Consider the following 16,506-nt stretch of genomic DNA (forward strand, 5'->3'; position numbering starts at 1 on the left):
TTGTGTTATACAGACTTTGAAGTTGTGGTTGATATTGAGTGTACGTTATAAAACTTTTATTTTGAAGCCACTCTTATTCAACTTCCTGTTTTGTTCCCGTGAGCGTGACACACCATGCGGCACATGTGAGACGTCACTTCCGACGAATTGTCAGAGCCCGCCCCCAGAAGACGGCGCTCCGGCTTCCCATTGGGGAACACCACCTGTCAATCAAAGGCGGATTTAAGGGCTGTGCCGCGCAGAGACACGCCCACCTAAACGGTGATTGGACGCTCAGATCGACGCCACGCCCCCTGAATCCAACCCGTCTCCAACTTTTCCCTGAGAGAGCTGGAATGAAATCCTGCACAGAAACAGAGAAATTCCCCGTTTTTTCCTCCTGAATCCGGATTTTCTCGTCAGGAATCAGAAGAAATGTTCACACTCTGCTGTCAACATGAGCGGAAGTCTCTCGTGTAGTTTATAACCGTCACATATTCTCACAGGTAAGTCGAGAAACTTTGATGAAAATAGTTTTTTTATTATTATTATTATTAATTAAATAGGAAACAGAGGAGAGTTTTCTGATACTGTTTTATCTGACGGTGTTTTTAATTTATCCTGTTGGACAAATTATCACCCAAACCCGCCAATCAGTGGGTGAACCGTTATTTGGTGAAACAGTGTGAATATGTCTGTTTGCCATTACTCTGACATGGTGCTATATATATATATATATATATATATATATATATATATATATATATATATATATATATATCTGTGTGTTCATGTCAACATGTAGACAAACATTTAAAAACATTCAGTAAATTAAATGTCAGAATAATCTTGTGACATCCAGAAGATATGTGAGAATATGGCATCATTTAAGGTTGTTTTTGTCCATCAAATTGGTAAAATATGTATTAATTGGGTATTTGTTTTCTATTTTCTATATTATTTTCTATTTTTATGATTAATAGTTTATTGTTTTCATGCGAAACAAAAGATTTTGAGGTATTACAGCCACACATGTCAGAATTCAAATTGAATTAGAAAAGTGAAATGGACAATAAATAAATACATAAATGAATAATAGTCATAAACAAAAAGGAATACTAACAAAGTGTACCCAATAGTTATTTATTTAATAGATAATAATAATAATATTTTTCTGAGGAGGAAACGCCATTAAATCTATTTTATTTTTAGTTTAATTTATCAATGTATCTATGATTGACTGTCTGTTTGTGTGACAGCGCAGCAAACAATGAGCACTGATGAGTTATAATCTCTATAAAGGTCATTTTAAAGAAACATTTAAAGGGTCTGTATGAAAGAAAATGAAACCACAACCTTAAAATGTTTAATCCATTAGTTTATTCCAGTATTAACACACATGAACTCACTTTAAATACCTAAACTCTGAGTAACAACAGGCTCCACTGTCTCTCTCTTTACGCTGACTTTACTCAACAGGAAGTCAGACAGAAAGAGACAAAAAGAAGCTCCGAGTCAGGGTTCGGGGGGTTAAACGACCAACCACATCCTCTCATCGTCACCGTGACGACGCCGCTACCGCCAGAGGGGAATAGATGAGTGTGCAGAAAAAATGATATCTGCCCTCGGTTGCAGAATATTCTCACAGTTAAATTAAAAGGAGAGAGAGAGGGTGGTCGTCACAATAAAACCTACAGCAAATTACAGCTTATATTAAAGTGATGGTTGAAGTTAATATCTTTAAATATAAGACCAGATTTAAGGTCAATTATTGGTTTTCTATAGGCAGAATGTCCCTTTACTTGTTTTGTGTTGTTTTGTTTTGTGGGACGGGAGCTCGCTCTCTCTTTCTCTTTTTTTATTTCTTGCCTTCGTCAGTGTTTACCACAGCAAACAGGCAGCAGAAATAAGCCTGTGGAGACCAGTTTATGGCCTTCCTCCACACATGTTTGCAGTCTCTTTGTGAGGAGGCCAGGCTGGTAATGAGAGGTTATTACTCAGAGGAGAAACCCAGGCTTTCTATCTTTCTTTCGTCCTCCTCCTCCTCCTCCTGCTGTTCTCCTCCATCAGAGATCCTCATCCGTCCCTCTCTTCTTGCTCTCTTTCTGTATTTACCGACTGTTTTCCTACGATATAACGCTGGAAAACATGATGCAAGTCCGTGTCCCGGGGAGGGCGTCGAGGTGTTTTGGAGCAATAGTGGTGTTTGGCTGAGCTGAGCGACCCGCCCACTGCCCACACTCGGTCCAGCTGGGTTCGACCCTGGAATATTTCAGGTGGCAAAACAACAAACCCTCTGTTTGTTTTGTTTTTGTCTGTGTTTAGATATGTTTGTGTGGATTTGGGTTGGAGAGATGCGGTACAGTTTATTTGTTTTCAAGTATATAAGTCGGTCGTGGACGTGTATCAGGACTCCCACTACGGGGTCACCAAAGCTTCAGGGAGGGTTGCGAGGCCTTCTTGATATTAAGGAGTGGAAGAAAACTTGCACACAGAAGGCCTATATGTCAGCATTTTGTCCAATTCTGTGAAGAAAACAAAATGAAATTGTAATTTTTAGTTTTATTATTTAAGATCCAAACACAAACAAATATATATTATATTCACAGAGCCTCGTCCTGCATTAGGAAAGCAAACAACCATAGAGCTAATAGAACAATGGGCAAGTATCAGGGAGAAGAAAACACTGAATGTGTCAAAAAGCAAGCCTATTAAGTCAGTATGATTTTTAAAAATATATATATACAATATTTATATAGACAGAATTATATAAAAAGTTCCCAAAAAATATAACTTCTGATGCTGTATTCCCATTCTGCTCATAACTCCTCCAAATCGCTCTTTTACACAACGTCACTTAGTCCGGCGTCGTCAGTTTAGGCAATGATAAAAAAATAGGTCCCTTAAGGAAAAATGTTGGAAACCGCTGCGATACCACGTAATTTATTAGCCAGGATAGAAGTTATGATCTGTTGTACTATACCTCTGACTCTGACAAGGCACCAAAATCCTCAGATATCCCTACAAAAGTCTCCCAGATATGAAATGGATTCTTGTATAAAAATATCTGACTGCAAAAGTGGTTAAATTGAGAGATATTTGTGGCCCATAAATTAAAACAAAAGTGCAAAATAAAGCCAGGCCGAACTGGAGATGATACACTTGAACTCATGTAATTTCATAATGCAAGCTCTGATTGATCCCAAATGCAGTGTGGAAGTGGGCGAGAGGTTCCTCTACATGTCTGAAAAAGCAGAAAGTGAATATCTTGGTGAATTGAGGAAATACAGGACAACAAACACAGAAGGCGAAAATATCAAATATGTCTATGTCTAACATATCTGTGATTAATATGTTTGTTTACTTTAAGGGAGCTTTGGCTGAGATTGTCCCAGAAACATCATCCAGAAGTATTTTTTTAGAAAGCTCTGACTGAGCTGAATCCTGCAATATATGATATGTAACTGCAGCAGGTACAGTCAGAGGTCTGCATTAAGAAATGTATGACGTGTGCCTTAAAAACGTACATGGCAGGTCTGTGCTTAATAGGGAGAAAATACACTTCAGTATGTGAGAAGTTATTGGAAGTAATATAAACTTTAAAGGGTAAATAAACGTTCTGGATGCATTCTGTCAAAATACACTTTTTAAATATGTTTAAAGGTCCAGTGTGTAAGAAGTTTTGGTTTGTCCATAACATGGTAGCCGACTGGAGGATGACTATCTCTGTCTGTAGATAAAAACGTCTCATTGTAAGGTAAAAAAACTTTTGGAGATGTTTCCACCCTGACACGAATAAAACTGCTTAATTTGAAGACTTTAAGATGTTCAGTAGCTGCACAAAAACTAATGAAATCTTTGTCAAAACAAGTCAAGTTCAATCCCCTCGAGCAAGATGGAGAATCCCAACCAGCTTCCTGTGGAGTGGGAAATGAAAATGATATTTTTCCCCACAGGAAACATATAGCGAGGATGCATTATTACGTACATGTGTGTGTTTTCCAGGAGGGTGAGGCGGGATGGCGGAGGGGGAGGAGGCCATGAGCCAGGAGGACTGGAAGGAGAAGTGTATGGTCCTGGAGGCGCTGCTCATGAAGTTCAGAGTGCAGATCATCAAGATTCGAGACCTCACTGCAGACAAGGTTGGTTCAAACTAACTTCACTCTGTCAGTGCTGGAACTGGTGTGGCCAACTGGTGCCAGAGAGGGAAAGTGTCTGTACTGGCTCCTCGAGTCCCTTCCTCCCAGTGGGGATGCAAGGAAGAGACGTGAGAATGGAGGAGTTGTATTCACCAAAAGGGATATCCTCGCTGGTGACCGTGGTCCATACACTGTAGCTAAACTGTTCTTTTTGTTCGGCACTTTGTAGATAAACCCTCAGTTTCACCGCACTTTCCTCATACGTCTTCTCTCCTCTAGTAGCTCCATCAGCTCAGGGAAGCTTCCACGAAGTTTAATGGGAGCATATCTTCTAATAACAGTTTTTTCTTTTCTGTCTCTCAACGACGCTTGCTAAAACTGCTAATGTTAGGTAAAGCGGTGATCAGAGGTTGCTTGTATCCGTTTTAACTGTGACAATCTGCAGATGGTAATCATCAACCTGGTTGTTCTACGTTAACTTCGACTACGCGATCAGTTCATCTGTTTTTACAAATAACTTCCATGCAAGTGATAGACCACTATCGTATCCCTGTTCCCTGTAACATTAGATGAGTGATGTGTGACTGATCTAAATGCATGTACTTGATACGTTGAACAAATATTGATGTCCCAACAAGCACTCGAGTAACCATACCAATCCCTAGCATTTCCAGACTTTTTTTGACTGGGGGGGGCACAAGAGGGGCACTGACTTATACAGGGTTGGCATGAAGTATGTGTCTCTGCTGTCCAGTTATATTTATTGGACCTGAGTATGCAGAAATATTCTAATACACTAGGCGGAAAAAAATACTGTCTAAACTGCATGAGATTAGCATAAAGTGGACATGTCAGCATAGTCGCTACGCACAGGACCCGTTTTCATTCAGATATCCTGAGGTCAGAGGTCAAGCGATCCCTTTGAAAATGGCCATGCTACCACACAAATTTTGCCTTCTTCCCGACATGCTAGCTGACATGTTTGGTGCCAATGGATGCATTAGATCATCTAGTTTCATATCTCTAGCTTTAAGATGGAGCGTGCTTCAGTCTCTGAAAGACATTGCGCCCTCAGGCCCCCCGCACACGTCCCTGATCCCTAGTAAAAGCATAGATGCACCTGATTACTCCTCACTACTCGTGTCCTCCGAGATGAATTGAAGGGACTAATTTCAGGCTGGAGGAGGAAGTATAAATAACTGAATGAAAAGATGAAAAGTGATACCTCTGTTACAATGACTAGTCACCACAGAAAGACAACGGACAGACGATTGCACCAAAGACACGGCCAAAATTAAAAATTAAAAAGTTGTCAACATGTAAGTAGAGAGAGTTGTGGTGTGTCTGGTGGGTACAGAGCACTGGGCCGGCCCAAACTGCTCAGTGGCCTAGATCTGAAGCCGCTCTCCAGGGAGGCTGATTAGAGCTCTAATGTAAACAGCAGTCTGACCACAGGGCTCCGCCACGCACTGCATGATGGGATTGACCCAGCTCCAGTCAATTACAGAGTCAAAGTAAGCTCAGCTGGACGGCAAAACAAACTCCCGGAGAGACTTGGAAGAAAGATTTTCTTTGGTGGGTTTTTGCAGCCCACGTAGCACATGTGAAAGTCTCTGCTGCATATTTCTGGCCTTATCCGTCCTCTTTGACAGGTTGAATTTAACTCTGTTTAAAGCATTTTTCCACTCGACACTATAAAACACACCGTTAAAACTCAGAATAAGACTTTGTGCAACTATAATGTTCAACCCTCAACTTTACCAGCTTACTTTTTCCCCTTCAGTGGTGTTTACTCTGAGTTAGTTAGCAGATTGGAGCTCAGTTGCGTTGTCTGAATTGCGTGCCACTTTCAATTTCAGGTCTTTTTTAACCTGCGTTCACCCCCTCACAGTCTTTGCTCGGCGCGCTGTAATATGTAGTCAGAGCGTTTGTTGTAAATCTGATGAAGAATAGCAGTAATCCTTTCATCTTTGCCACATACGGAAGACCACTGATTTAGTTCCCAAGGATCCAGAGTTCAACCAGAGTTCAACAGTTTCTCTCAAGGACCAAATACTGACAACAAATACTTTTTGGACCACAGATATTATAAGTTAATATTTAGCATCAATTTAATTCCATTAAACCCTGCCGGGTTGTATGAAAACGCATCTGTAAATTCTCCAGTAAACCCAAACTAACTGATCATATCCATCCAAAATCAGACATACATGCAGAGGCAGCATTTATTTAACCATGGCACAGTGTGGAAGCATTATCAAGGTATGCAGCCTGGATCATGATATTTATATGTATTTATTATTATATTAACATGCAGTTATTTCAGGTTTGTTGTTGTTAGACTGACCTCCTGATGCTATGAGCTCATCATGTTAACATCCAGACCCCCGCTGATGTTTTTTTTCTCCGCCGTGGCTCCCACCGCCTCAGCCAGAGATTGTTGTTTTAGAGCTGTGCGGGGGCGCATGAACGTCACTACAAAATCCCCCTAATATCTCATTGTGGAGCTAGCTAATACAAAGGATGAAGAAGGCATTTTGAGCGGTGATTTCGACTGCTGCGTTACTATACGGAGGGCAGTCTGTATAATATGAATGTATAGAGTCCAGACTCGGATCCTACAGCATAATTTGAGAAAGTTTTAGGAATAAATTATCAAACAAATGTGAAGATTCACATCAGTCATAATTTGTAAGAGCAACAAAAGGTCATTATTTTGAAAGCTATTACCAAATTATGGCCAATAACTTTCTGTAGCCCCAAGTCATGTTGTTTTAGAGTAAATACATCCAACTAGTACTGAGTGGTTTTGCTTAAAATTCATAAACTATTCAGCCGAAGATGGTTCATCATACCGGGCGCTCTGATAGCAGCCATGAGTTGTTGCATGTCATTCCCCTTCTCTCTCCCCCTTTCCATCCTAAACTATCCTATGAAATAAAGGCAAAAAGCCCCCACAAATCCCACCTGGCAGAGTCTGTGCTGTTTACATAATACGGAAATGAGATTTAATCAAATGTGACTGGTGGTAAGTAAAGATGGATATTGTTTTGTGACAACACCCTTTTTTTGCCATTAAGATTTCTTTAAAGGACCAGTGTGTAAGATTTAGTGGCATCTTGCAATGGATTTGCAGATTGCAACCAACTTCGCCTAGTTATTTTGAAAATTTCTGCATACTTTGGTCCATAAACAGTGTTAAAATTACATAAATTGTGAATGACTGGAAAGCTAAGACACATACTTCATGCTGCCCCCCCCCATAAGTCAGTGCCCCACTTGTGCCCCTCAGTTGAAAAAGTCTGGACACAGCCCTATTTGTATTACATTTCTTCACATTGGGACTTTAAAACTCAGTTTGTTTGCTTTTAAAATGGTTTTACTTTGAATCACAAATTAATCTGTCTAATTGAGTCAGTTGAAAATGACTCACCATGGATCCGGGTACAGTTGGCAAATTGCTGAAGTCCTAGAAAGTCTTCGGATGGAGGGGGGGGGGAATGAGAGAAGAAAGAGAGAAAAATGAAGCCTTGTGTAAGGATTGAGCTGCCCAAGGGAGGAAATACCCAGTTTAGTAAATAGTGTGTGTGTTGCACAAGAAGTGAGTTGGAAGCACTCAGTGTGTGCACGCAGATCATTTACAAACTGTTCCTAACATAAAGAAAGTGAAAACTTGCGATAGATATGTGTGTGTGTGCGTGCAGCTGTTTGGGAGGGACCTTAGTTTTGGCCGTCGGGGCCTCCAGCTGTAACACTGGGCTACACATCTCATGATGGAGACAAAGAAGCCGTGTGTGTTACATTTTCTGTTCCCCACGTCAACCTATAACACACTTGCTGATCATTTTTGTTCTAACTCTCTGCCTGAGGAAAACCACGAACCTCACCCCTGTAAAGAATGTATCAGCATTTAGAGTTAGGTGTCCAATACTTTTATAACTCAAGACGCTTTATCAACATATTGTTGCAATTAGTTTATTAGTATTTTCCTAAAACAGCTGGGAACTGTAGTGTTTAGCAACCTTTACTCAAACAAGAGTAAATGGTGCATTGGTTAGGGCCTATTTCCAGCTGCGGATTAAGACATGTTTGGTATTTTAGTAAGTATTTACCGTCAACTTTATGATTACATATGGACGTCGTCTCTGTCACGCATACCCATAGCTTTCTGAAGAGCAGTTGTAGCCTGGTTACTGAAAACAGCCACCTGTAACTTAAAGCATTATATCATATATATCGTATTAAGACTCTTTTAATGCAAAACATGTTTATCAACAAGATTATTTTTCTTTTTAGACCAAAAATAAAACTCATTTCCCAATTTTCCTGTCATGAGTTTCCTTTTTTTTTGTATTAAACCTGTGGTAACTGTAGGTCAGCACTCTGAGTCTCGTAGCATCTACAGAAAGGGGCTTTGTGAGCTGGCTGTCTGGCTGCGGATGGAGCGATGGTGGGTGAGGAGGTGGGGAGTTGGGGAGGTGGATGGAGTTCAGGGGGAGGTTTGGCCACAGAGCGCCGGTTGTGGAATTCCAGGAATGGAAGTTAAGCTGGAGTTTGGATCTGAACGGGGGGAATTGACTGCAGAGGTGATAGAGCGGTTTTCAGAGGTTGTGGTCACGTGTGTGTGTGTGTGTGTACGTCAGACGTAGACAGGAGTGTGTGTTCGTGTGTGTGTGTAGTACAGGATATGACACACACACCCAGGCCTCATTCATCCTATATATAACATACAGAATGAGGGAAGCATACACACTTGCACGCATGGTATGACACACAGGAGAATATCCTCATCAGACATGTGTTTATAGCTTTTTATATGTTATGTCTGGTGTGTGTGTGTGTGTGTGTGTGTGTGTGTGTGTGTGTGTGTGTGTGTCTGTGTGTGTGTGTCATCTCCAGCTCTATGCTACAGCATACATGGCCCTGTAATTAACATGCTGTTCTCTGCCAGATGCTATATCTGTTATTGAGAGAGCCACATGTGGTTTGTCGTTTGCGGCGCAGCGGAGGCTCTATATAAAGTGAGTGTGTGCGCTTTTGTGAGATATATTAACCTTCTTCATGTCTGCTTTTGATCCGAACATAAAAGACTGTTCCGTCGGCAAATGCTTTCTCGAAGCGAAAGTGACCTGTTTTGGTAGGTTTTCTGTGTTTCGGTGCAGTTTTTATCAGCATTTGGTCGCAATATCTCCAAAACCAGATGTGAAAAATAAGCACTCAGGTTCCACTGACATAAATACACACACAGGAGAGTGTGGACGTACAGTGACATGAGCTCATAATAGAAAAAGACTCCAGAATCACACTGAAATGTCAAGTGGAACTGCTGCGTAAAGGCCTCGTTCCCACTTTAGGGCGCCGTGCGGTGGAAACACTGAGTGGCTCTGGCAGGGTGTGGCTGCTTTTGGACTGAGCTGGGTCCACTTCTTCTGGTCTCTGGAAGTTAACAGCAGCAGAGGAAAACTGGAGCGCCGCCATGCCAGTCTCAATCATATTTTCTCCTACACGCTTGGAACGTGAGAGTTGGGTGCAGGGCTGTGCAATTAATCGATCAATCTCACACTAATCACAAATCATATCGCATTATCTGTCCAAAGAATCACAACAACACTGTGCAGCCTGAGTTAGGTGAGAGTGTTACAATCTGCAACCACTGATTCCATTAAATCACTACACACTGGTTGGTTCTTAATAAAGCAACGGTTCCTAACCCTTTTCTTCAAGGGACCCCTTTTCTATCATTTAGTAAACATAATATTTATGGATATTTCATATTATATTAAAAACTGAACTCAGTAACTGCAGGAAGTTTGTGTAAAACGGGTGATTTGGAGGAATTTTGAGCAGATTATTTCCTATTTAGGGAACGTTTTATACAATTCTCTGTCTGTTTTATGTATTTCTTTCGATTTATTAACAATCATACACATTTAATAGACTTCTATTTTGACAAATTCTGTGCTTTCTCCTCCCTGACACTTGGTCATTGTTCTATAAGACAATTTACTTTACATATATTGACCTACTGTGTATATCTTTAAAGTTTTCTTGCACGCCTTAAAGGGACATTGTGTAGGAATTTCTCCCATCTAGCAGTGAAATTGTATTTTGCATTCAAACGATTAGTGCTCTTTAGTGCCTCGCGTTTTCAAATGCGTATTGCAACTACGGTAGCCGTTATGTACCAAGAAGCCTACCTGTTGAGGAGAAAGCAGGCAACTTCAGCATCCCTTTGAAAGTCTTTCTCCTTCATTAGCTCTTTCCACCTGGGAAAAGCTACCCCGATGTTTACCCTCGTTTTCTTGAATTCGCCGGTCACGTTGCCTTTTTAATTCCCTTTTTCGCTTTGTTAGTGACTGGTTTCCTTCTCCTGACGCTGGCTCTGACATAAGTATGATCCTCGATTAGTTAGACTGGAGGTAGTGCTTTAGTGCTATTAGACTTTTCAAAATGTGCCGGGGCAATGACAAGTAAGCCTCCATGGACTGATCTCCCTTCTCCGTGTATAGCAGGTATCACATTACTTGACGCTGGCTCTGAGCGATAAGTCACGTTGTGGATTGGCAGAGGTACAGGTAGGCTAGTCCAATGAGGTCCCTCTAGGCATGATTGACATTGATTTTAGCTAATAAAATACTTAAAACACTACACAATGTCCCTTTAAAATCAAGAAGACCTTGCAAGCCCTTGTGAATCTTTGGCGACCCCCAGTGGAGGTTGGGAACCACTGCTTTAATGCAGCCATCGTTTTTCTAATTTCTCATTCAGCTGCATTCAGGTCGTGTTAATATAATTAATTATATTATTAGGAATTATTGTTATAATGTTGAGAAGCACTGAATTTTTTTTTAAATAATTAAAAATAAACTAGGCCCTACTGGTTTTCCATCATTATTGTATTAAATCACAGTCTAAGTTGTATTGAAGACGTCATTAAAAGTCTGAAATTTTAGTGCTGAAGTTGCAGAAATCCTGTGAAGGCTCTGTATTTGCACACAGGTGCCGGCACAGGTAGTTTCCTGCAGGAGCCACTGCTGTTTTAGAGACTGGTGAACTTTATTTTTATATCTGGATCAACCTGTGAATCTTCGGTTCGCTGTTTATATAATTGCTCTACAATAAATGACTTCCTTCATTATGTTCAGGGTCCTATTTTTAGCCACATCCGATTGTCTGGTGTGTCAGCCCAGTTTCCCCCCAAAGGGATTGTTAAAAATTTCCTCTAATTTGTACGTGTGTATGGCACATGTAGCAAAATATTCTAACCGCGGTGGCTGTGGAGTTGCTACGCGGAGGATTTCCATCGACATTCCTACATACTTTCCTTCATGAAGCCACTAAGACTTTTCCTCAGAAGACACTGGTCTCTCTGCTGCTTCCGCCACTTTGAGCCGAGGAATTTCAGAGGAATGTTGCTCATAAAGTCATCTCTCTCCTCCATTCCCACAGGGTTCTTCCTCCCTGTGCGTGCACGCGTCCTGTGTGTACGCCGTGCGTGCTGCAGCCGTGTGACCTCTGGTGTTGCTGCAGTTTTAACACTCTCCTACCAGGTTGCACACACTCCGCTCTGATCTTAGCACACAAAGAGCCGCTTGTGCCTTTGTAGATGTGGCACCTCATCATCATCCTTATGTAACTGGCCGAAGGTGCTACATGCATCACTTCTGCAGAAATAAAACCGCTCTGAGACGTAGGTGTCGGCGTTGTAAACAAATGGAGCCGCTGCCAAAAATAATTGGCAGTTTCTTCTTGCCAATGGAGTCTGCTCTGCATTTTATAGTTAGGGGAGTGTGCTGGATCATTTTTTAGGGCACTGACCTTCTGGCACAAACAGAGCTAAAGATAACCAGTGAAATGACTTTAAGATGTAGATCTTAAAATAAATCTTAAATTAAATAGCACTGCAAACAAACACGCTAATCAATAAGGAATGTAAAGACAGTGATAGACAGTTAAATTACCAAAGTGAAGATTAAAATCGGTGGCACGAAAAATTAACTAGTACTCTTTTTAAACAGCAGATGGCGCCATCTACTTTTTCATTTTTACAAAGAAAAAGGAAATATTAATTATTTTTCACAGTTTATACTCTACTTCAGAAATAAAAGGATTCTATAATTTGATAAAGAAATAAAGGAATCATTTTCAGTCATAATTTGTCTTTAGTCTCACTTTGTTAAAAACATTGTGAGAAAATCATATCATGAGTATAATGACAATTGTTTTGACAGAATTTTCAATCATAATTTCTTGATTTCATAATCGCAATGATGTTCTGTTAAAGCATATTTGATTTTATTAAATTATTGCCATGTGGAGCACCTTTGTAGGTGAATAGTTAGACGACCATTGTTGCATGTAATCCCCCCCTCTCTCCCCCATTTCCTCTCCTGCTGTCTAAATAATAGCATAGAAATGCCTAAAAGTAGACACAAACTGGGACTGTCACAATATCAGATTTTCACTCCACGATTGTGGATTGTGGCAACAGAATTCACGATAACAATAAAATCACAATATCTATAGAGAATTGGAAAAAAAAATAAATAATGTCATCAACTTTTATTGTGTGTTTTGTCTCTTTTTTGGTAAAGCAATTACACTGTACCTTTAGAATAAAAGTGTAAGAGGTGGAGAGAGAGTCTGCAGCCATAATTATACAAAAGTGCACAAAAAGAACAACTGAGTGTAAAGTGAGAACAGAAGTGATTTCACCATGTTATTATATGTGTATTATTAACATGACATCAATATTGTTTAAATATCACCATTATCGTCAATACCGTATATATATAATATATATATACTGTGTATATATTGTACATATTGGCATAACTGCACCATTATCAGCAGATTGTGCTACAAACTGAAGCAATTAGATATAAATCTGCTACTTTAAAAATAATAATAAATATAAATATTATATACGAGGAAATAATTCATGTTATTGTTGTAAAAACATATAAATGTTAAGATACATCCGTGGACTCTGAGTATCCTGCTTGTGATTCTTAACATTCTTCTGAGTCATAAATACTCGAGACCAGCTGCAAAGCATCTGCTCCTCGCCGGCGCAGCGGCGTTATCTCGACTGGTTCTCATTCAGATGTTGCACGCTGCACTTTCTTTGTCTTTATTTGGTGCTGTTGTGTTTGGGGCTGCAGTGGAGTTGATATTTCACCTCCATGTGTAAAGTGAAGAAGAGCTGAGGGGAAATGGAGAATTAAATCTTACTATGTAGAGTGGGAATTGTGCTTATTGATAAGATAAGATATTAGGAGAATAAAATAAATTAAATAATCACAAATTAAAATAATGTGAGATAAATACAATCGTGTGCTCTTCTTTTCCCAGATTCAGCAGTTGGAAACGCAGGTGATCGATGCAGAAAAACGGGCCTTCACCGCTCACCAGCAGGTAACGATGCTAACAGAAGTGTGTATATGTGTGTGGCCATGTGCACATATGTGTGTTTATGCAGTATGTGTGTGTGTGTGTGTGATTCCAGGTGCAGTGGATGGAGGAGAAGCTGAAAGCTCCAGACAGTCCGTCCGGAGACTCGGAGGTGCGATTGTTTCAGCGGTGCCAGGAGCTGCAGGCCCTGGTGCAGGAGAAGGAGGACGTCATCGGCCAGCTGGAGCAGCAGCTAGAGGAGCAGGTAGAGCGCGTGCACGTGAAGAATTTCATCAATGCAACAGATGTAGTGCCAGTGGACGTGGTTTTGTCTGTTTTTTCAAGGTGCAAATTTATGTAGAGGAAGATGTGGCACGCTAACAGCCAGTATTGGAGCTAAAAGACTGGAAAGCAGCTGCTCTGGCAATGTGGACAATAATCTTATACTGTATGTCAGCACGAGTTAAGGAGAGCCAAACTCAAATGGAAACATACCAAACTCTCAGGCCACTGTGGAAAGATCCTTGTAATCTTGTTTAAGGACATTGCACTTGTGTTTTTATACTTGTTCTCAGCTGTCATTTTGGATTTCCCGTCCTTATTGAAATACAATGAGTCCCAAAACTGTCCGCTGTCTTTCTCCAGAAACAGATCCGACTTCAGGACGCCAAAACGGTGGAGGAGAAGGCGGCTAAGATCAAGGAATGGGTGATGCTAAAGCTGTCAGAGGTGAATAATTTATAGCATTTGATATAAAGTTGCCCAAACTGATTCAAAGCACAGTTAGTCTTGGAGTTTAAAAACAGTACAAATCATTCACCTTGGATAATTCCCCGGTTTTATGTTGAAACATATTTATTCTTCAGTTTGAGCTTGAGAACGCAGCACTGAGAGAAAGCAACAAGCAACAGGAGGCTCAGATTGAGGAGTTACACAAACAGGTTCAGGGTAAGAGCCTTTTGTGTCTTCGGTCATCCACTCAAATGTCATTTTATGTCAAATTTTGCTTGATTATGTGCACGTACAAGCAAACACACACATCAAACATGTTTGTGTTTGCAGCCTTTGAGCAGAAGTGCGGGGGTGGTCGAGGAGTCCTCTGCAGACCGGGGGAGGCGCAGCGTCTCAGCAGCCTGACATTTGGCTGTTTCCAGGTGAGGGGGAAGAACCCCCAGGTCCTCACTGGACCAGCACCTTCCCAGAGGAGCCTGAGCACCCAGGAAGAGACCGAGGGCAGAGACAAAACTGGTGAGTCCCCTTAGATTCACAGGAAACAGGACACAGGAAGGCTGAGTGGAAAAATGGAAAGTGACTCAGAAGACCTTTTCAGCCATGAGGTCATATCCTTTGTGTGTTAAGGTTTTCCTGCATTACTTTTTTACCACTCACTGTATCTCACTTAAAACATTGTAAACGTTGTTGATTGTGTTTAACTGAAGGGCCAGAGCTTTGGGAATAACAGGATATCTGGAAATCCCCAGTAACTGAATTACATAAGACTCCCAACCTTTTTCCTTAAGGGACCTTTTCTGTCAACTGTCGACCCCTGATTTAGTCACATATAATGATGTAATGATATAGTATTACAGATTTTATTCAATATATAACAATAACAGTAGAGAACAGCTGATAAACTGCACAATGAACACAAACAGTGATCACAATAACTGCAGGAAGTTTGTGTAAAATGAGAGGTTTTGATGATCAGAGATGAGTTTTACTGATCATTTTTGGAACTTTTTAAATGATTGCTTTGGCTATATGAGTATGATTTTCAATTTCTGCCAATAAATCCTCCCAAATTTTACACACTGGACCTTTAAATTAGATCTTTATGTTTGACTAAAGTAGAAATAAACTTGTAAGTAACCTATCAGCTTCTCAGCTGATTGGTATGAATGTGACCATAAAAAATGAAACTGAGCTCAAATTGAAAACTATATAATGTTTCAAATAGATTTTAGTTTTTAGAAAATCACTAATTTATTTTACAGTTATTACTGAATGTGTTTCATGATCTCCACTTTATTGATATTACTGCTGTTGGATTTGTGTTTTCTCTGACAGAGAAGAGCAGTAAGCTCGCAGCGTCCTCAGGGACAGACGGTGAAGTGCAGAGATCCGATCGGACTCTGGAGGAAGACAGCACGTCTGAGAGCCTGGGCGAGAACGCATGTGGACCTGAGTCCCGTGGCGTCTCCTCCGTGCTCTCCAGTGCCGCATCGGAGGGGGAAGGAGGAGGAGGAGGGTGTGAGGGAAGAGGAGGAGGCGGTCTGGAGTTCAGCCGCCCCGGGAGCGAGACCTACCTGACTGCCTCAGACGACAGCAGCTCCCTGTTTGACGATGACATGCAGCGTGCAGATCGACCCAGCTTCAGCCTGCTGGGCTCCTCAGACGGGGCGCTGGGAGGGTGTAAGGAGGGAGAGGAAGAGACGCACAGGGCCAAGCTGGAGGACTGCACCTCTGAGGAACTCAACAAACGTTTCCAGTCGCAGAGACTTGACTCCTCATCCTCTTCCAGCGAGCCCAACACCCCCAGCCCCATCCTCACACCAGCGCTCACGCCTAAAAGACCCAACCCACCTCAGGATTCAAGGGACAACCCCGCCTCGCCCAAACAGCCTCGCCTGCGGACCCCTGCAGGGTTCGGGCTGATGAACGTGGCTCTAGCCAAGAAACACCTGAGCCAGCCGCCTATCAGCAGTGAGGTGGCATACGGACAAACGCGCAACGCTCTCAGCATGCTGCGCCCCCTCCGGCCACAGGAAACTGACCTCGACCAGGAGCAGGAGGTCAGCATGGAGACGGGCAGGGACACGCCTCCTCAGGTCCTCTTCAGCTCACCTGGTCCACCTGAACCTGGTTCAGGGATCAGCCCAGAGAGGCAAGACTGTGACAGCTCAGCACCTGGCAGCAAACCTCCGACACCGCCTTTACACCGGCTGCCCTCCTGGGTAAGATTATCCAATGACTGATCTAAACTGAGTGTGGATCA

General features: G+C 41.6%; 1 protein-coding gene across 1 annotated transcript in view; it reads left to right on the top strand.

The window, feature by feature from the left end:
* Positions 1 to 307: 307 nt before the first annotated feature.
* Positions 308 to 16,506, top strand: part of plekhh2 (pleckstrin homology domain containing, family H (with MyTH4 domain) member 2) — a 32,442-nt gene continuing 16,243 nt past the window's right edge. The window contains exons 1-8 of the mRNA XM_051427860.1: positions 308 to 485; positions 3,985 to 4,121; positions 13,473 to 13,535; positions 13,627 to 13,776; positions 14,157 to 14,240; positions 14,378 to 14,459; positions 14,574 to 14,759; positions 15,579 to 16,465. Of these exons, the coding sequence (XP_051283820.1) occupies positions 3,999 to 4,121; positions 13,473 to 13,535; positions 13,627 to 13,776; positions 14,157 to 14,240; positions 14,378 to 14,459; positions 14,574 to 14,759; positions 15,579 to 16,465 (1,575 nt within the window). The 5' untranslated portion in view covers positions 308 to 485; positions 3,985 to 3,998. The remainder of the gene's footprint in view (positions 486 to 3,984; positions 4,122 to 13,472; positions 13,536 to 13,626; positions 13,777 to 14,156; positions 14,241 to 14,377; positions 14,460 to 14,573; positions 14,760 to 15,578; positions 16,466 to 16,506) is intronic.

This window comes from Dicentrarchus labrax, unplaced genomic scaffold (genome assembly GCF_905237075.1).
Source record: "Dicentrarchus labrax unplaced genomic scaffold, dlabrax2021, whole genome shotgun sequence".
Taxonomy (NCBI): domain Eukaryota; kingdom Metazoa; phylum Chordata; class Actinopteri; family Moronidae; genus Dicentrarchus; species Dicentrarchus labrax.